The sequence below is a fragment of the Agelaius tricolor genome, unplaced genomic scaffold, assembly GCF_023055355.1.
Source record: "Agelaius tricolor isolate 1412-34295 unplaced genomic scaffold, bAgeTri1.0.p SCAF_11, whole genome shotgun sequence".
In the NCBI taxonomy this organism is placed as follows: Eukaryota; Metazoa; Chordata; class Aves; order Passeriformes; family Icteridae; genus Agelaius; species Agelaius tricolor.
The window spans coordinates 1,468,060-1,490,114 of NW_027269271.1; the positions used below are offsets into that span (position 1 = coordinate 1,468,060).

A 22,055-nucleotide genomic window follows, 5' to 3' on the forward strand; every position below is an offset into this window, starting at 1 on the left:
AACATATTACTGGGTGTGCATTTCAACAAGAAATGTACATTAGACTGGTAACAAATTACACAGGGCTGTCTTGCCCCTGGGCAGAAATCACAGAAATAATAACTGATATTCTCCTAAGTCTTGTGATTTTGGGGTCCTTGGACAGGCAGAGTTGGAAACATACTGGCTACAGAAGGGCAGTGTCCCCCCTGGGAGGGGCTCTGGCTTTTCCCATGTAGCTGTATATTCTTGACATGAGATGCAGAATTAAATTATTCTTTGGCTTTCTTTTCTCCTGAGGTTCAGCAGGAATTTGAATTCTGTCCATGTAACACTTTTGTCTCTTTGCTTGCATGAAACAATCCTAATTGCAGACTATACTTTTTGAATATAACTTCTGCCAAAGATCCATTCAAAGAGGACAGAGAGCTGTGCTCTCCTACTTGGGTGTTCAGATTAAGATCATCCAAGTCAGCATGCAAACACTCTAAGGTGGCTCTCACTCATCCTGCCAGAAGAATTTGGTGAAATGACTATTTGATTACAATTTATATTCCATTAAAAAATACAGTAGTAAGCTTTTAAAGCTGCAAGGTCAAACTTTCAGGAGAAAGAAGATTCCCAGGCTCAGGCAGGATAACCCTTCTGGCCTTATATGCCTATGCACTGTGACAGATTTTATTCAGAGGATCATGTGCAATTTTTGCACAAAATCTCCTTATCATTCAATGCACAGGGTTAGACATTTCATGAAATCTTTTCAAAGAACTCTAATCCATAAAAATCCATCAGAGAAAACTTTGTGAATGGTTGATATTTGGCAACCAAAGAGTTGAGTGGGAGCCTGTGGGCTGGGAGTTGTCAGGCAGGAATGCTTTCTGCACTGCTCCTGACTTTGTCTGAAAATTTCTAACTGCAATTACTGTTAGGTAAAAATACCTTTTCCTGCCAGTTTGGCAGAAAAATGTAATGGTGGCTTACAAGGTAGATTAGCTACCAACACAGCAGGTGATGGAATCAGCCTTGGTGGCATAACAAAGGGGAGCTGCAGAGCTGCCACCAGCCCTTCCCTGCTGGCTGCCTGTGGGTGGAAGTAAATTGCAGGGACAGTGTGTGAGCAGCACAATGTGAATTTTCTCCCCACCACTTGCCTCACATGTAAAGACCAGCCCCAGCCCCTGGGGAGCAGCCCCAGCCTGCCTGAGGGTGACACACGTGCTCCAGGGTTTCACCTCCTGTGGGGTCACCTTTGTCTCAGTGACAAAGTCAGGAACCATCTCCTGGTTCCAGACCAGGGCTTTGCTGGGAAAGCCCTGGTGAATCCACAGTAGCAGCACACAGGGAGAAAAGGGCAGCACCCTTCCACCCCCACAAACACCATGGGCTCTGCTGCCAAGAGAGAAAAACATTTCCAGTTCAGTTGTTTTCCTTGTGGCAAAGCTGAGATTTCCATTCAGGACATTTAAAAGCTGAAAATCAGGCATCCACAGTAGAACTTAAATTGGTCAAGATCAGGCTTTCCACACAGGCAGGCAAACAAACATCAGGGTGAGCTGGAGTGCTTCTAGTGCCTGCCTAAAGCTGTCCTACCAAACCAAGCACACAGCTGCATTTTCTTTCAAAATACTACTGAAGCCTTTTAAGAGAGAGGGGGAATAATCCAGATTCTGGCAGTGGGGAATATTTCACAAATCATATATGCTTTGGCATCAAGCCCTTAAAGCCAGGGGCCTTTACTCACAGGCTTTGCTGGGAGAGATCCACCCACCTCAAGTGGGATTAATTAAAAGAGGCATGTATCATGCAAATAGTTTCTGTTTCCTTACAGAAATATTCAGAGCACATAACCCAAACCAGCTTTAGAATCAGAGCGAAGCAGGGAAGAAAATGATTTCCTGTTCTCCTAACTCTTTTCCTTTCCCTGTACACTAAGGGAGGAACAGTGAGAGAATGCTGAGAGCTCACCATTTCTGTACAGTTCCTTTGATAAATCCTAACAAAGTAGAAGAAAAAAATCTGTGTTTTCAAAGATGAGCTGTATCTCATGGTAAGGTGCCAAATTTTCCACATCAAACGTGTGCTGCTAATCTGCTCATTGGACAAGGACAGACCAAGTCTCACCCCTGAAAATGATCTTTTTAGCTTAAAGCAGAACAGGAGAAAATGGAAACTCTGTATTTCTTCAGCATGTCAGATTTTCAGCTCCATGTGACAGGGACAGGGGCTGTAACAGAAAGCTCCTTTGGAAAGGGAGATAAACTTTAAAAATACTACTTTCTTCTCAGGAAGTTAAACTATTTCCCTAGATAAGAGAGATCCCAACACTTCAAGGAATCCCTGCAGAAAATGGTGGTGGAACAGTCAGAGCACAGCGCCCCAGTTCAAAAATAAGTCACAGAAAAAGCTCAAGTTTCCACAAGAACTCTTCCTCAAAACTCTTTTTTCCCCCTTTTAATATCTCGGACCCATTTTCTGAGTCAATTTCCTATGATCCTGCAAAGGCTGTTATTAAAACCAGACCAAGCGTAGCTGAAATTCCAGGGCTCAAAAGAAACATTGAATAGGCAAAGGAGCTGGCCACACTGTCCCCCTCAGGTGATTTCCCTGCAGCCCCTTCCCTGGGATTTCCTCCCTCACACTTTAGTCAGCAGAAGAAACCTGAAGTTTCAGCAGAATGTCAAACCCTTCCTTCATTCTTTAGCAGTTGAGATTTTTTCTGTCTGAGGCTTTCATAGCTCTAAAAGACAGAACTAGGATCTAGTCCAGAAGATGTGTATTGCAGATTATTTTTTTCCACAAAAATGTCAGGCAGTCTCACATTCAGTTCTGTATCCAGCTACAATTTGAAAATCACTGACCTCCTTTATCCACCACTGCTTTTCCTGCCACCAGTGGCGGTCCCGAGCGGAGGCGTTCCCAGGCTGCTTACCCCCGTGTCTTTTGCGTGCTAGAAAATTCCTTCCTGGTCTCCATCCCACCTTAGCCCTCTGGCACGAAGAAGAAGATCAGCAGACATGCTCTTGGCAAGGCACCCTGGGAAAGCAGCGTCCATGCACAGCCAGGGCGGGCAGGGGAGGGAGACGCGCTGCCTTGCGGGGCAGGGCACGGGAGCCATGGTTCTCTCGGCTGGCACAGCTGGCACAGCTGCACCTCAGCCCTGCATCCCTCTGAGGTGGCCCCTGATGGCACAGAGCAAGCAGCAGGGCCAGCGCCCTTTGGCTCAGCCCCAGGCTCTCCCAGCAAGGGGATGGTCCTTGGGTTCTTCCCTTCCAGCGCAAAGTTTGGAAAGGCAATTCCAGGTTTCTCCCCAGCGGTCCCTGCTGCAAGCTACAGGATATCCACTGAGGTGAAAGGGTGTTTCATGGCTGGGCATTGATGCAACAACGCCCTTTTCATAGCAAATGTAGAAAAATACTTCATTCCTTTGATATACCTCATTTATTTATGCTTTCTATTATAAAGGGTAATTATATTAGAAACACTGAGCCTCAAATTTAAGTTACTGACAACTGTGACAGATCTCACCTATTTAAAAGAAAATTCTTCTCCAAAGCTTCTCTTCTCAATTACCATTTTTAAAATTGAAAATGTGCACATTTTATTTTGGTTCCTATTTAGCTGGCTCTTTTTTTTTCCAAACTGTGAGTACTTTCAATGTAACAGCTAATTTATCAAAAATGGAGAAACCCCTTTGTTCCAACATTGCCTTATCTGCCCACGCCTCTCATAATTTAGAAAGTTAATGAATCCCTCAGAATCAGAGGTTTTTATATATATATATATATATATGTGATTAAGTGTATTACATCATTGTGAAAATAAACATTAAGGACATTCTATTCATATAACATATAAAAAAGCAATCAATGCCATAGAAAATTATACAATATGCAAAGCTACTTTAAAAGGGCTTGATAAATGCAAAGCCCTGAGAAGGAAAGGAAATAATGCACTGAAGATAATCTTGTTCCTTAACTAATTGCTTGGTACCATATGATGTACTCTGTAGGACAACCAGGGACTGTTTCCAACTGGCTGGGAATTACTGGCTTTGCAGGACAAGAATCAGACTCCTACCAGTTTGTTCCACTGGTTCTACAAGAATTGCTCTTGTTCTCTCTCCCAGGAGAGCCCCTGCTTCCTCTGGTGAGGGTTCAGAAGGGCAGAAGTGAGGAGCTGTACCCCTGCCCCTCTCCTCCTGGGGGTAGGTGACCTCCCTCTCTCTCTGGTCCCTTATGAGGGTACAACACAACCAGAACTGAGGTTCTTAATGCAAGCAAATCAGGGTCTTCCAAGTGACTGACTAGAGTTTTTTAAAATGAAAAAATCTTTTCAAACAGGCTAAGTGCTAAAAAGTGCTTCCATCAAACACCTCTGGCTGCAGAGAATGCCCACTTTTGCTTTGCTACAAGCCCTTGGCAGCAGCAGCGCTCGCGTCCCACGCAGGGAGCAGTGCAGGCTTTGGCTGTGGTGCCAGGGGGAGAGAACCATGGCACCCCCAGGAACACCAAGCTCTTACCTTGGCACGCTGGGAGGAGCCCGGCTGGGCCGAGAGGGAACCTGGGGGGGTCCTGCGTGGCCTTCGGCACTGGGGAACGGAGGCAGAGCTCCCGGGCGGAACGGGACCGGCGGAGCCCCCGACTGGGGGCCCGGGGAGGGGATGGCAGGAGCGGGTCCTCGGCCAGATAAAGGTCTGGTGGGGGGGTTGTTCAAGGTAGGTCTCCTCGGAGTTGAAGGACTTGGAGGAGGTGATCTGGTGAAATATCAGAAATTTTAAAAGTTCAGTAAGGTGGGGGTACGGGTTTTGGGTTTTCTTTGATGTATTGTATTTTGCTTTAAACAAAAGTTAAAACTTATGACAGATGGTTTTGATTGGCATTTTCCTTTGCTGTCAGTGTCAGAGGATCACATACAATTAAGACTCACGTGTTTCCCACTGACAGCATACAAGCAAAGAGGTGAATAAAATGGATTTTATTATTCAAGTCCTAATAATGTTTTGTTAAATGGAATTTCTAGGACATGGAGCCTGACGTGCTGAATTATTATAACAGCTTGCAAAAGGAGGCCAAGTGGATACACAACTGGGGTGACAGAGGCAGCTGCTATTTGAAGCATCAGAGAAGCTGTAAATCCACAGCATGGTCTTCTTGCAAGGCAAATATCCTGTCTGGTGCTCACATAAGCATACCCACAGAATAGGTGGGTATGTTTATATATATAAACATATTCCCATATTATATATGGGAAAATGTTTTGATTTTCCTCACAGATGTCGTTAAGACTTGGAGGAGCATCTTCCTAAAAGGACAGGCAGGCAGGGAGCTCCTGATCTTGTTGGAACCCTGGTTACTGAGAATCTGAGACTTTCTGTGCTGACAGGCACTGACCCCCAGGAGAACACTGCATTGACCTGAGGCTGTGGAGAAGGCTTCCAAAATGGAATGACAGAACTGGGATTGTGGGTGTGGAGTTTGAATAGAGAGGTGTAATATCACATGGTGGAAAACTTAAAGTTTTAGAATATAGTAAATATATATTAAAAAAAGATAGAAGTTTAAAGACAGAATCTAGTTGTTCTTCTTGATAAGTTTGAATAGTATTGTAAAATTAAATTTAAAAATCCACATTACAGGCCATGACTAGTTAGTTATTAAGTTAAAAGTAAAAATAATTTAAGTGTAATTTCTTAATTAGACAGTTTACCCTTAAAAAGCCTTGTAGAAAAATAAATACCATTCCATTTTTAGTTTGCTAGAGTGAAGCACTGTAGAACTCATGGTTTATAAAACAGTGATAGGAATAAAAACTAATAAACATCCAAACATAAAATACCATCTCACACATTTAATCCCAACCTTAAACAAAAAGAAACAAAGACAGTGGCAGTGCCCCAGACAGGCTGACCACTGTGGCATTTACATTTTTTGAACATGATTTTTTTGCCTAGGGTTTTTCTCCTGGGAAGTTGAAAGGTAGTGAGATGTTTCAGAGAAAAGAAAAACAATTCTTATTTCATTTGGTTTTTTTGTGTTGTGCTTATGTTTGGAGATTGTTTATTTAAGGTGATTGCTTGATTGGACTCTGGTGTGAGTTGTTTTGACTCATTGGCCAATTAGGGCCAAGTTGTGTCAGGACTCTTTTCAGAGTCATGAGTTTTTATTATTATTTTTTTAGCATTTAGTAAGGATTTTTTCTGTATTTTTTAGTATAGTGTCGGAACCCAGGACATTCCTCTGGCTGCCCTGGAGGGCTCGAGACCCTGGCAGGGGGCTCAGAGACCTTGGCATGGAGTCACAAACACCTGTGCCTTTGATTTTAGCCCATGGAAACAATTACCAACTTTGTGTGAGGATTTACAAGCCACAAGAGTTTGAGTAGGATGATAGTGAATTTGTCACAGGGTGAAAAAGTAGAATTTTGGGAATTTAGAATGGGGGTTCAAGAGGCAAGATGGAGGAATCTGGGCATGTCCTGTCCTTCTTCTTCCTCTTGTCTTCCATCTTCTGCTGTGATGGTGACACTGTTTGATTGGTTTAGAGACAGACTGTCTAACATAGGTGATGGGTATTGGAAAATTATTGTAAATAAAGCACAGGTAGTTCTTAGTATAAAAATTTAACACCACCCCAGGGGCAGGGACTGTGCCACAACCCGACCTGCTGGACAAATCCCAGCAGGTCAGAGAAGGAATGTGACAGAGCACAGTGCCTGTCCTGGTGCCATGGCTGCTCACCTGCGTGCCTGCTGGAGCCAGGAGTCATCCACGGGCGGGGGAGCAGGGGTGGACACGGTGCTGGTGCTGATGTCCCCGATGATGGCCAGCGCCTCCTGCAGCGCCTGGTACATGCGCAGGGTCTCGTCCCGCCGCTGCGCCTGCTCCGCCGACTCCTCCATCAGAGTGTTCTGGTCCTCAGAAGAATACAGGTGAGCCAGCAGCTCTGCATTGATAAATTCTTTTACCTGTTTCATCAGTGGGAAAAATGTGTATTTTATGATTGGCTTTTCACAAATATTAAAATGAATAGTATATGCGTTATGTCAGAAAGTTGTGCTGTATTAATTCTCTTAAGTAGTGTGTTAAATATAGTTTTAGGTTATAACATAATGCTAAAATAGAAACTATGCTATGTAAGATACTTTTTTTAAAGAAAGGACTCACACCAAGATAGCAGCCACAGGACACCTGAATCTTTCAGAGAAAGAGAATTTATTGCTCCATTATCAGAAGAAATGAACTTCTTCCTGCCTGGCTCAGCCCTGAGACACCATCAGGATTCAGAGGAAGAAGCTGACACTGCCCAGACAGAATCCTGTGTTTGAATGGAATTTATGCATCATGGATGAGGTGTATGAATATGCAACACTTTTGCTCTTAAGGGTTAATCCTCTGTTAAAGTGGGTCCTTTTTCAGGCTTATTTTGCCCAGGAAGAGGTACGCAGCCTGTCTGTAGCTCTTTGTTTCTATTGTCTCATATTGTCCTAATCCAAATTGTCCAAATTTTTATTATTCTAATTATATTGCTATTTTTATAACCATTTTATTACTATTAAACTTTAAAAATTTTAAAAACAAGTGATTTGCATTTTTCACAATCAGACAGAAAATAAAATAATCCAAACCACCAAAGAAATAAACAAAAGTCTCTGTGGAAAATACAATGCTGAACAAATATAGGGGAGATCAATGGAAGCAGGAGATTGAATTCTCTTACTACATTACACCAGCTCTCCTGCAATTCTGCATCTCTGAGGTGACACCTCTGCTTACACTTCATTTCCCAAGAGCTCCCAGGAGCCAGCTGCCATTTTGGGCTATTTCTAAAGGGCTGACTGGGAGGTAAATGGTAAATAAATTCCCCAGGGAATGGGAATTTTCAGGCTTTATGACATACCTGTCAATTACTTTCTTAGCAACAATTTACCCTACTGTAGACAGTGTCTTTCATTTCCAGCAAGTCTGTCAGATTCTGAATAACCCATCCACACACATTCAAACTGAAGGGAGAAGTCTCCAAGTAATCTAACTTACTATATTGATTTCCTGCTATGCCTGCCTTGGTTATGGAAACCTGGGCCACATTAAGAGACATAAAAAGCTAGAGGTACACTGATTAAATAAGATTGTAGTAAATAGACCAACTGCTGACCTACTAAATCCTTGCATTTGAGACTTGGTGCTGTTCTGATCTATTTCTCATCTGGTGCTTTGCTCCATAAAGCTTTTTTGAGCTGGAGGTAGCGATGATAATACATTCCCAGGATTCTGATTACATAAACCTGAGCTCCATTTGCTCATGGGTTTGTGCTAGTTTTGTGATTTAAAGGCTGACAGTGAGACTAAGGCAATGTTTGTGTTTAGACAAGGTCAGTGAGAGCAGTGAGCCAGCACAGCCAAGGGACCCTTTCTGGTCACCAGCAACAAGCAGGCAGCCAGGACAGAGCTCAGAAGGAAACAAAACCACATTGCCTGGGCTTGGCTGTCATTTCCCATTCACGTATGACAGGAGATGCACAAATTCTTAGCAAAGCCTGCAACATTTTTCCATGAGTTTCATGCTGTTTTCCAGTAGATGGTACTGATCAAGAGCCAGAGTACACTACTTTCCTTGTGATTGCCAAAAACTCCACATTAAAAACAGATATCACAGTTAAACAGCATCACATTCTGCTTGATGAAATGAGCATTTTAATGGCATCACTTCAAAAAAAGAAGTCCTAAAATTAGATTAAGGCCAGAACTGATTGTAAAGGCATTGTTAAACCACAAATATCTGTTTGAAAAAAATCAGCCTGTGACAATTATCATGAGAGGTCCCTGTCTGTCACTGGCAGAGGATTTGAGTAACTCCCTCCTCTGGAAAGGGAAGACTGCTGTGTTAAGGATGGATCTTGGATCAGCCTCCTGCCCTCCTATGCTGTACTAGACAGAGGAAGATCTTCCACCAGAGCCACTTTCTCCAGCTTGGAAATGGAGGGAAAAGTGATGCTTACTCATGTTTGCTCCTTTCTGGAAAGCAGACTCACAGGAACGGTTTAAAACATTTTCCTTCACAGACCTGCAGTCAAAGCTGAACCATAGCAAGCATCCAAATGCCAGTGCCCCAAATCTGCCCTGGCACCCTGAAATGGGGCAAGGTGGGCTTGGAACCTCCTCAGTGGGAAGACAACACATGGCACTGCCTCAAATGCAAACACAACCCATTCCTGGACCTGCAGTCTGGCAGTAACAAGTCCTGTGGAGTTTTTCTCCTCAGCTGAGATCAGTATCAGCCCTGTTTATGGAGTATACACTGACTACTCTTAAGACCACCCCTCTTGTATAATCCAGGATACCAAGGCACCATGAAATACAAACTTGTGTATGTGTTTTTTGTTTGGGCATGTTTGAATTGGTAATGGTAACTCAATGCTGTTCTGTGTGGTAAATGTATTTTCTTTTAAGGTAATCAACATCCACCCTAGGGGAAGAACAAGGGATGCACTTGGAACACAACAGTGTAGGCTTAGGCCCCAAAATATGCTCAGGGACAGCATGTAATTATTTTCTGTACACTGAGTTTGAATCTGATACTTTCCTTGAATTCTAAGTACTTGTTTATGGGCCCACAAAGTGGAAAGGAAGTTCTAGGAAAACTTGGGAGGTTGCAATTGTCATGGAAACAAATTCCTTGGGATCGATTTGTTTCCAGAGTTTTGGAGGCAACATGATGGGGCAGCAGAAAATGCAGAATATGTTGATTAAGGGGGAGGGAAAGTGTTTTCACTTAACTCCTGGTGTATGGGTTGGACTTATGAATACTCCAAGGAACACACACAACTTCACAGGACCCACCTTCAATCACAGCTCCACTCCTTTCCAGATCTTTGCACTATCTTTTGGCAGGGCTCAGCACTCTTGATTCGGCCATTTCTTTCTCTTTTCAATAGCCCTGATTTTTAAAAATTGCTATTTTATCTATTGTTTTCAATATGGTATTTTACTGCCTATGCTGTACAGAAAGAAATTCATTAATGCTTCTATGTCACTTTTCACAGTTCTTTAAAATGTTTGGATTCTTTGCCCCAGATTTAACCTCTAGGATGGAGGTGTAGGCCTCAGCTCACTAGGAAGCCCAAATGCAGCTTGGGACGATGAGGTCAGCTGAAAGCTTGGTGATATTTTAAGTGTGTGGTTTCTGTGTGCCAGTCTGGCAGGTTTTATCAGTGTCACCAACAGCTGATGAGACTGAAAGCACAAAATCTCACAGTAATCTACTTCTGAGAGAGAAGCACACACTTCAGAGACCCCTAAACGGTTCCAGATGAGGAGGTGAGTGGCAGAAAATTTAATGTAAGCTTTCAAAAGCAACTGCTCACTGAGCTCTGCTGTTTATGAAATGAAAGCTAAACCCCAGCCTTTCCAAGGGCACTGGAGATAGGCTAAGTCAAAGCAGTGAGCTGCTAGCAATGATCTGGAAAGAGCAGTGAGGACACACACTCAACTTCTGAAGTCTAGAGCAGGGCTGATTTCCAGAAAAGAAAGGCTGTTCCATTGTTCCCATGGTTTTTTGTAAAAACTCACCCATGACTAGAGCATTACTTACATTCTGACTCCCCTAAACCTGAAGAAGTTTAATGAAAAATCTCTTGCCCTCATGCAAAAATTCTGTTCGTATTAAATGTACAAGGAAATCCCACTGAAATTTCCTGTCCAACCACCTAACTCTTAAGTGCAACACAAATTCCACAGGGCTAATGAAATCCATCAGATGAAGGCTAGAGGTGGCTCTGAGTCAAAAGTAAATGCTACCTTCTAATCACATTTGCCTCCCAGCATATTGCACTGGTAAAGGCTGAGTGGTTTGATGACCTCTCAGAACTAGCAGGGGCTCTGGGTCCCATCAGTAATTTGTATGGCAGCAGTGGCACTAATATTAAGCTCAGTTTTCAACAAGGTCCATTCAGAACTCTGCCAGGATGTGAAGGCTGAGATCCCACTGCAGTGGAAAAACAACGGTATCTCAAAGCTGGTTTTAACCAAATAATCTTCAGATCTAAGAAAGACACACACAATAAATCAACCAACCACATCTGCTTATCTAAACAACAGTGTCCAAAGCTTCCAGATTTATTCCTTGGAAATGGTAACCTGAAAATATAAAGAAACCCAAACAAAATAAGAACTGCTTTATGAACCCTGACAAAGGCCTGCAGATGGAAAACCAAGAAAGCACAACTCTGCTCTACTGCTCTCACAGGCTGCCCACACCAAGCTCCCACTTCCTCTTCCTGTTATATCAAAAGCAAGACATCAAATAAAAACCAAAATAAAACTACCTTGATTTACCTTTAAATAATAACTTATGTTCTGATTAAGATGTAAATGAATTCTTTAGGATTTTGGGATAAGCACTCAAGGCAGTGTGCCACCCTTTGAGAAGGCTGCAGAACTTCCAAGTACTATGGAATATTGGAATATTTTATCCACGAGTGTGACATTAATTCTTCTCTTTAGTAGCTGCTGTTGCTGCTGTGTTCCAGAGGGGTGTTTGAGAGTGAGAGATCTGACAGACACATTGAACTGATTTAGAACTGTGGCTGCTACTTACATTATTGATCATGAGGTGCATGATTGTTTTCGGGATCAGATCTCGGATACATTTGTTAATAATGGACATGTAGGAGTCCACAAGATTTCGAATTGTCTCCACCTGTCTTTCCAGCTGGGGGTCCATTGAAAAATTATCTGCTTGGCCATTCTCTTCAGTCTCAGTCTACAAAGAAGAAAAAAAAAAAGCCTTTCAGATTTAAGTAAACTTGAAACATATTGGGGGAAAAACCCCTGGACTTACACTGTAGTAATCCAGCAACATAACTCATACAAACACTATCCACAGGTTAAAATATGAAGTCTTGGCTTGTTTAACATTAGAGTTCAGCATCATGAAATTTGGACCTTTATAGTTTAATGCCAAATGAGACCTTTTGCACAAAGCACATGTACGTATTTCTACACAAATTTGTAATTTTATGTTAGAGAAAGTTTTCGGACAAAGATGCACAGTGGTAAATGTCACACCAAGAAATTATTTCAGATCACTTACTGCAAAACTTATTATCAAATCTTTTACCATTCACATTCAGCCAGCTGGACCCACACAAGAAAGCAGCACCATAAGTCTGGATTTTTAATTTTACCCTTCTGTGGGTTAAACCCACCTTTGTTATTTAAAGCTGACTTATTTGTGACAAATTTTGCAGTTCAGTCTCCAACCTGTTAGATGTGAATAGCACCTATATAAACAAAGGGATTATAAAAGATAACAGCAAAAGAATCATTGCTTCCAATGCTCAAGGCTGAATTATATATTTGTGGTCTCTTTTTCACTGGATAGAAAAAAATCTTTGTATGCAAACAGCTGACCTAATTAAATACCAGGAACCTTAACTGGAAGCTAAAAGGCCTACACTTTGTCTCAATCTGGCCTGTATAAATATAGGAAAACCTAAAAGAAAAATAGTAACCTTTTGGTGAAAATCAAACTGCTGTCTGAGGCTTGCAGATGCCAAAAGAATGGAATTTCTACCCAGAGAGTACAAAGAACAACATTCCCCAAACTCTGATATCAAACTTCTCCCTGAAAACAACTGCCAGAGCATTAATAGCACAAACTGTAAAATCTAAATCTGAGTACCTGAGTACCTGAGTATGCTTCTGTGGGTACCTAGAAGCATAAAATCATAGACCCACAAAGTGCTTTTGGTTTTGACTTCAGCCAAAGTGCTCCAGCCTTGCAGCTGATGTTGTTCCAACCCCCCTTGAAGGCAGGGACGTCTCCCACCACACCAGGTTGCTCCATCCAGCCTGGCCTTGGACACGAGGAACACAAAGAAACAGAAAGCACTTGCAAAAACTGAAGAAGCCAACAAGGAGAATGAGTTGTGTATGAGCCAGAGCCCTGCCAGGACAGCTCCATTTACAACAGAGCTTTTAGCTAAAATTGGCACATGGCTGGTGCTTTAAACATTTCTGGAGCAGCTGAGATCAGTATCAAACCCACCAGTGAAAGGCCATTAGAGCTAAATATGCAAACATGTCACCAAAGAGGCTTCTCCCTGCAGGAAACTGGGCCAAGAAGGGACTCCTGGTTTCATGTCCTGGTGCAGGCTCTGCTTCTGCTCACGCAGCATTGCCAGGGAGAGCACTTGGAACCTTTTCAACTACAGCTTGGTCAGTCCAGGCTAAATGAAATGGAATGTTTGTCATGTGTTAAATTCTAGTTTTGTTAAGAAACGTACCTTTTAGAAACAAAACTGAGTGTTTGTAAAAGAACTTTCAAAAGTACAGGTGAATTACTGGAAAAGCAGCTGATCTTTACAAACAATTAGCTGTGCTTCCTAAAAATCCTGTGACTGTGGAGGACACTGAAGGGGCTCTTGACGAAAACAGGGTTTTCAATGCTGTAATATTGGTAGACACCACCTTAAAAACCTTAATCTTTTTGTTAATAAACTGCATGTAGGCAAAAGTCTCCATGCAAAGACTATTTTCCTTAGCCTCCATGTCTAAAGAAAAACTAACAGTAATTTTCCCTGTGAAATACCAAAGAAATAAAAAATCATACATCTCTCATATATCTGCAGATTTTAGCCAACTACAGACCAAAATGCCCCCTTCCCAGTTCCCCCCTATTTGACATCTATTCTCTTTCTTTTCTTCTTTGCTGTCTATATAAAGTGCAGTTTGTTCATGTATTTTTTCCCTTTTATTTTTTTTTTCTCTTTAAATTACAGATTGCAATAAGATTCCTAACTGGCTAAGCAGCAAAGTGACAGATGTTTATCATTATCCTCATCAAGAGAATGTAAAGTAAAAATAGTACTTTGTCTCTGATCTTTCAGGCAAAGGGTAATAGTCTCTTGTTTGAAACTAACAGAGCTGACTTCATACTGTTGATTTATTTTCTCTGAAATCAAAAAAGATCAATCTTTCATTACTTTACAGTAATTTATTATGAAAGCTTCTGGCCATAGTATTCCTAATGATTTGATGTCTCAACTGAAGGCTTTTCGTGCCAGAAACCATTTTGTTTGCATGGCATCATGCAGATGGAAATCTGCTTCCAGCAGGTTTCTGTGCCCTCCAGGACCCCTCCAAGCATTAGAAACCTTTCTCTGCTCAGCTGCCTCAGCTCTGTGCCAACAGCAGCAGCCAGAAACGAGGGTGCCTGGCAAGGCTGGGCATCCCAAGTGACAGAGATGCCCTATTCCACCTCCAGGCCATTGTTTCACAGCAGCTCTCGTCTCTGTGAGCCTCACAGTGACCCCACCTTCAGTGCAGGTCACCCCTCAGCCCCTGTCCCTGTTTCTTACAGCATGGCTCCTGCAGTGAAAGCCTGCTCAGGGAATAAACCCAAAGCAGAGCACAGGAGCAAATCCTGCCAGTCTCTGCCCACTGCTACCAGCATGGCCAGGCTGAGCAGGAAGGGGGAACAAAGAAGGTGCAAACAGCTTTCCATGCCTCCTTTCCCAGCCAAGGCAGCCCAGTCCTTTCAGCTCCTCATCCCCAAGCCAGAACTCACCAGTTCCAACAGCAAGTGTTAAGTTATGAATCTGGACTAGGTTTTTAGTCAGTTGACTCTTGCTTAATGCTGCTATTAATTGTTGACAGGAATGGAATATTACTACTTCAAAGGAATGCAAGTGCAATTACTTTAGGGAGTTCTGTAAACCTCCAACAAAGAAAGCTAAAGAAGAAGCTAGAGTGCTAAAAAACAGGTAAGAGAAATGAATTCATCTGGGAAAACTCTAAATCAGAGTATGTGATGGAAACACACCAGGGCTACAAAGAAGCAACAGGTAAAAAAACCACAGATGAAGAGAAGGTAAGGTGGGAGCCAAGGGGGTGCTTCCATGTACCCTTCCACACACCCCCAGACATCCTTCCCTTCTGCTCCCTGCACTTTAGAAGACTAAAAATACAGATCCCTTGCACTGTGCTGTGGGCTCACCTGTCTGAAGCTGCTCTGGGATCCCTGCAGAAAAAGGTGCTACTGAAACCCAAGGTACAGCTCTGCTGCTCTCCAGCTTCCCTGCATGCACACACCTGTACTGAGAATGTGCTAAGGATTAACTAATGTGTCCTACAAGAGCAGACTGAAAACTGCCTGTGAAATCCAAACCACTGAAGTTTGTGGGAATTTTACTGTTGGCTGCAGTGGGAAGAGGATTTCATCATTTCTACCACAAAAGTTATCGATCTTCTGAAGATTGCGAGCTCTCTGCTCCAAGAGGAATGATTTAGTGTGGTACTGGGGATGCAGTGCAATCCAAAACAAAGGAGTAATACCTTAGGATATCAGGGTAATTTTTCTGATTGTAGAAATTATAAGCAAGTTCAAGAATGTCCCAAGGAAATTTAATGAAAAGTGATTCCTTTTGAAATTCACAGCAAAACTGGGTAACACACTGAAAACAGTCTTGAGCTGGCCACACAGAGAGAGCAATACTTCTAATTTCCATGATTTCATTACATTCAGGGCAGCTGCCAGCATATTTAAGAATGTCTTGTATAACATTCCTGATGTCAGTTCCAAGAAGGAGCATTTGTCTGGCATTTTCATTAGAGAAGTGTATCAACCAATTTTCTGTAATCAAAAAGGCATTCTATTAACAGTGACCAGGAGGAAGCAGACTGGAAGGTGACTGACTCAAGGGTAAAAATCAGAGCAGCAGCAAAGCAATGCTCTGTGCAGTACAAAATATGTCCATGGCTGCAGTAAGAAATTGCTCATTTAAAAGCTATTTTCAGCTCTTTCATTTACAGTTCCAAGGTTCACAACAGCAACGACCACCTGAGAATTAATTATTCCAGCCAGATTGCATTTATGTTTTAATTCACAGCTGCTGAAAATACATATAAAATCTATTTTATGTATCCCTGTCCAAGTAAGTTTTTCTTTAATGCCCCAACACTCAGCACACTGCAGTTGTCCTAACGCCCCCTGCTTTTCCCTAAATCTTTGCAATTGATTCTCTCTTCATTGCAGTTAGATGTTGGATATATAATTTAGCTAAGATCCTCTCAGCTGTACATAGTGTGCCTTTTGCCAGAGGACTGCTGAAACCACATGATGGCTTCACACAGTGAGGTTTTCTTACTGGAAGGAACCACAAGTAAATGACAATAGATTACTTTTGTGTATTTACAACAAAGCAAGCAGCAGAAAAAGAACACTTCCCGGGCAGCTTGGAAGCTGTCCTTTTCCCTCACAGAGGGTGACTTTGCCACTCCCTTCCATGCTTTCAGCATGTCCTGACTTTGTACTGCTGTTCCCTTTACTGAGCCACCCACAGGCTGCCCCTTTCAGCTGCTGTGCCTTCATTAGCAGCCTGGAGCTGCTCTGAGCAGAGGTTATGATCTGGCTTTCCCTCACACACAGCATCTCTCTCACTTCATAACCCCCAGAAGAATGATACACCCTAGTGCAGTTTGGTTCACAAGTGTTTCACTCCCTGGATTAGCTTAAATAATCATTTATTCCTGTTCTTCTCTGTGGCTACATACATTGCTCAGGACAGACCATGAGCTAAATCCTCCTGCTGAATGCACACACTGTTCCCCAGGTACCTCCAGGCCTTTAACCATCCCAGACATTCCCAATCTGGCAGGCTCTCTCCCTGCCTTACTGCATGGAGAAGCTGCTTTGGAACTGTGACCCTGGGAGGAATGATGTATTACCTGAACTGCCAGAAATCTGGACTTACTTCCATCTCACAGGTTGATAACTAATCATGGCAAACCAATCCAACCTCCTTTTAGAGCAGGGATTCAGATCTTACAGGTATTAACACAGATACCACACATCTCAGAGCTCAGTAAAGCTTTCTGCCACCATCTCAAGTGACATTTTCATTAGTGGAAGTGTGCTTTCCCTGCAGTTCATGCTTGCATGCTCATTGCCATAGAAAAGCTGTCAATGGCTCGCTGGCAAAGTGGAGAACTGTACCAAGGAGACTTTTCTATGGAGTTTGGTTTATAATGGGCTTATTAAAGCCTCAATGCTCAGGATGGTGGGTCATAGCCTGGGCCTGTTACAGGTACAGATGAGAAGAAACTGGAAGAGAGTATGAACAAGTTGGATGACAGGACACAGTTCACAATGACCTAGAGAAACAGGTTCAAAATCTAAATGAGTTCATTCTGAATAGAAAGTATTTGATTTCACAGATTCTTCTCAGCTGGAAGGGACCCACAAGGATCATCAAGTCCAACTCCTGGCCCTGCACAGGACACCCCAAGAATCCCATCATGGGGTTTCTTAGGCAGGAATAAATCATTTAGATGTGAGAATGGAGCAGTTCAGCAGAAAAGGAGCTGTGTCCACAGTGCAATATAAACACAGCATGAGTCAATAATATCTTGCTGTTAAAAAATCATGACAAGAATTGTGCAGCCAGTGCTGCTTATCACACCACCAGAAATTTAAGGAACATTTTGAGAGTGTTCACATGAAGCCATTGAAGATTGTTCAGGGCTCTGTAAAGTATTCCCTGAAGGGAAAAGGTAAGATTAAATTGGGACTGATGAGTTCACAAGAAATCACTCATGGAAGGGTAGAGATGAGCATCTTTGCAGCCAGCAAAAGATGTCAAATAAATATTTGGAACGTGTTTTATGGTAAGAAGAGTGAAGCACAGAAATAGATGGATTAGGAGAGCTGCAAATCCCTTCCAATGATTGGAGCAGCATCCCTCAGAAAAGACCTAGGTACAGAGACTTTTCCTTGAGAAGAAGAAATAGGCAACCTCTCACATCCCTTCCATCCAGCAGGTGCTACTGGGTGCAAAGTGGTGTGAAATTACCCACTGCAACAAGAAAAGGGATTTCTGAAATAGCAAAAAAAAAATTTAATTACAGTACCTTCTACTTTTTCTTCTATGCAAAAATCAAGTAAAAAATAAAACCTTGCTGTGAATTGCTTTCTCCCCTCCAAGAATCTGCACTCCAATTTCACCATTTGCTGCCATGTACATCTCTCACACAAAGGACTTTTACATAACCCTCCCTCCACTGCAAGTTTTGACTGAGGGCCAACAGCTGCTTCATGCCTTTCAGAACAGACTGCTGGACAAGCAAAAGCAGAAAGAGGCTGGCATAAAGAAAACAGCACCTTTGTTTATAAAACAAATACTACTGTGGAATTTGCAAACTTTTCAGTCAAAGAATTTCCTTGTCATAACAACGCATGAAGTGCCCCATATTTATAAGAGCACATTAGAAAAAAAAAATCTAGGATATGAGATACTATTGGCATGGTATTTGCTATTATTTCACTGTAGAAGGATGTCAGTGGGTATATTGGGAAGTCACAAACATGGTGAGTTATCCTGGAATTCATCATGATGATGATGACTCAAAGTGCAACGATTGGCCCAGATGATGTTCAGGCTGAAATTTATTGTGGATTTGTTACCAAATGCATGAAACACATTCCCAGAGCCAGCAGCCTGATCCAGCAGTGGCCATTAGTGAGGGGAACAGGATCATGTGCTGTGGAAGGAGGCAATCAATGGGTGGAGGCATCAGCCGGACATGTCAGGATTAAAGGATTAAAGCTACTGGCTGTGGAATGCAGTCCCCTAAGAACCAAAACAAATACAAATCCCAGAGTTTCTACCAAAGAGGATGAAAACAGAAAGCAAGAAAATTAGTCATCCATGAGGCTGATCAGGGAAGTATTACAGGAAGACTGAAATCACACCTTGCCTCTCTTCTCTGGTATTTACCTCCCCTCAGCAGTAGCCATGCAAGAGAGGGTCACTAACAAAATTCTCCTAATTCCAGCAACAAGGCTAAGCTGAAGGATTCCTTTAGGAACAAGGAATTTTCTTATTCTTGAGATTAAAATGGGCAAGTAAGTGCTCAGTGCACGGACAGGGGCTGAGTGAAATACCTTGGCTGAGATGACATGTTTGAAGTGCAGCTTACAATTTAACGTGTCTGTGTCTAAGAGCTGCACTTTTTCCACCAAATGTGATCATTTCAGTGGTAGGTACCCAGAATAATCAATTAAAATCATAATTCTGTTTGAAATTAATCCTTTACTGAACTCCTGTTCTGTGGTCCCTCCTCATTTGTTCCAGTTGAGGTGGTAACTTCTGGGTACTCAGCAGCCTGGTAGAAGTAAGTGTGACTAGAGGAGGAGGAGGAGGAGGAGGAGGAGGGCAGCAGATCCCTGTGCAGATCCCTGTGCATGCTGGGAGGGATGGGCTCGGAGGGGCCTTGCAGTGGGGGAGCTCTGTACAGCATCCAGTGCTGGGCTCTATAAATTCCAACCTTGTCTTTGATTTTTACTTGATCTAATGCAACGTGTCCCCTGTAACTCTGCTCTTTTCCATCATTAATGGTTTCTAGGAAAATATTCTGAAATTCTGCCCTGATAAGCACCTAGACAAACTTGATGTTTCCTCTCTGAGGCACAAAAGAGGACGTTAAACTGTTTTCACCCCCACATCCCTGGAGCCATGAGAAGTACCAGATCTGTCTCTGCTGGGCCAGACTAAGCCCTGGCTCACCACAAACTCAGTGCAGCACCGACAAATGATCTCCACAGTAAATGATGCAAATAAGAAATGTCAGCATGTTCCAAAATTCCTCACTTAATCTTATTGCCAGTTGTATAGTCTGGATAATCAGTAAATAAATCCCTCTAACTTTGCTCAAATCCTTAGGGGCTGAATACACAGAGAGCACTTTCTAATTCATTCTCATTAACCTTCCCAGCTCTAAACAAAGTAATTTCCTACTTCTCTTAGTGTCTGAATTTTCCACTGGCCTCTGCAACACCTGATTTAGCAGCAATGATTTCTCACTTGTGATTTCTCTTTCGAGCTGGCATTGTTCTTTTTCCTCACACATATGCTTGCTGGAATAGCACGAATCAACAAGATTTAAAACCTCCCATTCTTAAGTTTGAAGCCCCTGAAGGGAAATTGCAGTTGTGATGCCAAGGAACACAGCCGTACGTTATTTGACTTTTCCTCGGCCAGGCTGACAGCACAGGGGGAGGAAGGGAGGAAGGAAAGGGGAAGGGAGAGGAAGATGGCATTTTAATAGCACCCACACTGCTTTCACACAGTTGGATCTCTGTGCTCTGGAGCAGCACCATTTCCTTTCCCTTTGCCTCACTTTCAGCCAGCACTGCTCAGCCAGCCTCTATGGGAAGGGTTCTCAATCTTGTTTTCCCAGCATGGACCACATCACAGGGCAGAAATCTCTCTTGTGGACAACCCCCTAGCCCACCTTTTACCCCCCATTTTGACAGCCCATTACCAACCCAAGCCTTGCAGGGACCACCCCACCCACATCCCAGATGTGACTGTATGAGCCAACATTCCTGCCAGGACAAGATGGATTATCTCTCCAGCTCTTGGCCCAATTCTCAGAGTCACTGTAGTACCCACAGAAATTGCCTATCTGAAAAAAAATTAGTAAGAAAAAGGAAGGTATTTAATCTAATTTAGTAAGTGGACACACAAGAACCAGCAGCATCTTATGTTGACAAATCTGCCTTTCCCAGATGTGAATCATATCTCAAGCATAGCTTGGCCAGAATCCTCATCAGAACATTTTATTTGATAATTCAGGTCCTAAGATTCAAAGTTCTCATCCACATCAGTGAGTGTTCCATAAGCTCTCTGTCAGGCAGAGTGACAGTGGGCTACAAATTCTGGCAGGAACTCCATCAATGATCACCATATCCATATTCTCCATTTAAGTTCCCCTTTAAAGCTGCAAGCAAAAATGGGACCTGCAGCATTGCTGTAGCAAAAAAGCCTCAAAACAGAGTAGAGGAGGAATTTAAAAACATTGAGCACTTTACTGAAATGTAACAAATACTTCTAAACAAAAGAAAAACAGGTATAGAGAAGCATTTTGGATTCATGCCAGAAAAACAGACATTGAAAATTCTTGGGTAAAATTATTTTCAGGGTAAGAAATGAGTTGTGAGCAACTATGCTGTACATAACATTTATGACATGGCTTCCATTTTGTATAACTATGACAAACCCCTTCTATGTATTCTATAAAAGCAGTAGAAAATGAAAAAAAATTTTTTCCCTCCTAAAAATAAATTTTATTTAAGAGAAGGTGAGATTTTGGTAAGTTAATACACATGTCTGTAAACAACAAACATAAACACTTCATGTTATAAGACCACATTCCCTTTGGCACAAACCACAATGAAACTATAAAGTTTAAAGCTGAAATCACTCTGACCTCCTCTCTGTGGGGAAGGAAAAGGACATCAGTGATTAGGACTGTGACCATATGGAGTTTATCTTTGCAGTTAAAATTACCTGGCTTTGCTGTTGCCACAAACAACCCTAACTTGGCACTTCAGTTGGTTATTTCTGCAATTTAACTTTTAAAAAAAGTTAAATTACCTATTATGGTGCTTTCAGTTCAAAAGGATTTATTGGTTTTCCCCCTTCTGTCACTGATCAGCAGCAAAAGGTAAAGTCAAGACTCAAGGAAACCCTGTCCTGGTGGCAGCACAATGAGGAGAAGCAGCTCTCACACACAATCCTGAGGATTACAACTGCTTTTGTCAAGAAAAGAAAAAACTGCCCCTCCCATTAGGGCTCTCCCTCCCCTGCTCCAGGGTTTGTGCCTGTTAAGCAAAGCTGGGGGGAAGAGCCCTGGTTTAATGCATCATCCCAAGCACTGAATGTCTCACAGTGGAGCTCCAGGCAGGAAATTTCCCTCTTCTTCCCCTATGGTTCTAAAGGTTTTCTGCAATGAAATTACTGGGAGACAGCAATATCCAGGGGCAGGCATGGAATTTGAACCCATGGCCTTCTGGCTTGGAGGTGAGACTATTCCTAACTGAGCCAAAGTGACACATACATAATATGCTTTCAAGGTTTTTAGAGAGCTCTGTCATGATTTAAAAACACTAAGTCTTTGTGGTACAAACCACAGGGCAGGAAAGAGCTGGGGCTCCCTTTTTACTGCTAATTTTAGCCAATGAATTGTTTATAATCTCCTGCAAAATACATAAAGCCTTATTCTGCCTTAAGCTAAGAGA

General features: G+C 42.5%; 1 protein-coding gene across 7 annotated transcripts in view; it reads right to left on the bottom strand.

Annotated features, from left to right (window-relative positions):
- DNM3 (dynamin 3) overlaps positions 1 to 22,055 on the bottom strand; it is a 171,758-nt gene that overhangs the window by 13,882 nt on the left and 135,821 nt on the right. For 6 of the 7 annotated variants that reach the window (XM_071435756.1, XM_071435761.1, XM_071435760.1 and 3 more), the window contains 3 exons: positions 11,571 to 11,735; positions 6,716 to 6,942; positions 4,499 to 4,732 (listed from right to left, as the gene is read on the bottom strand). In XM_071435756.1, the coding sequence (XP_071291857.1) occupies positions 4,499 to 4,732; positions 6,716 to 6,942; positions 11,571 to 11,735 (626 nt within the window). Of the gene's footprint in view, positions 1 to 4,498; positions 4,733 to 6,715; positions 6,943 to 11,570; positions 11,736 to 22,055 lie in introns of those variants that run through there. The other variant, XM_071435762.1, reaches the window with a different exon arrangement.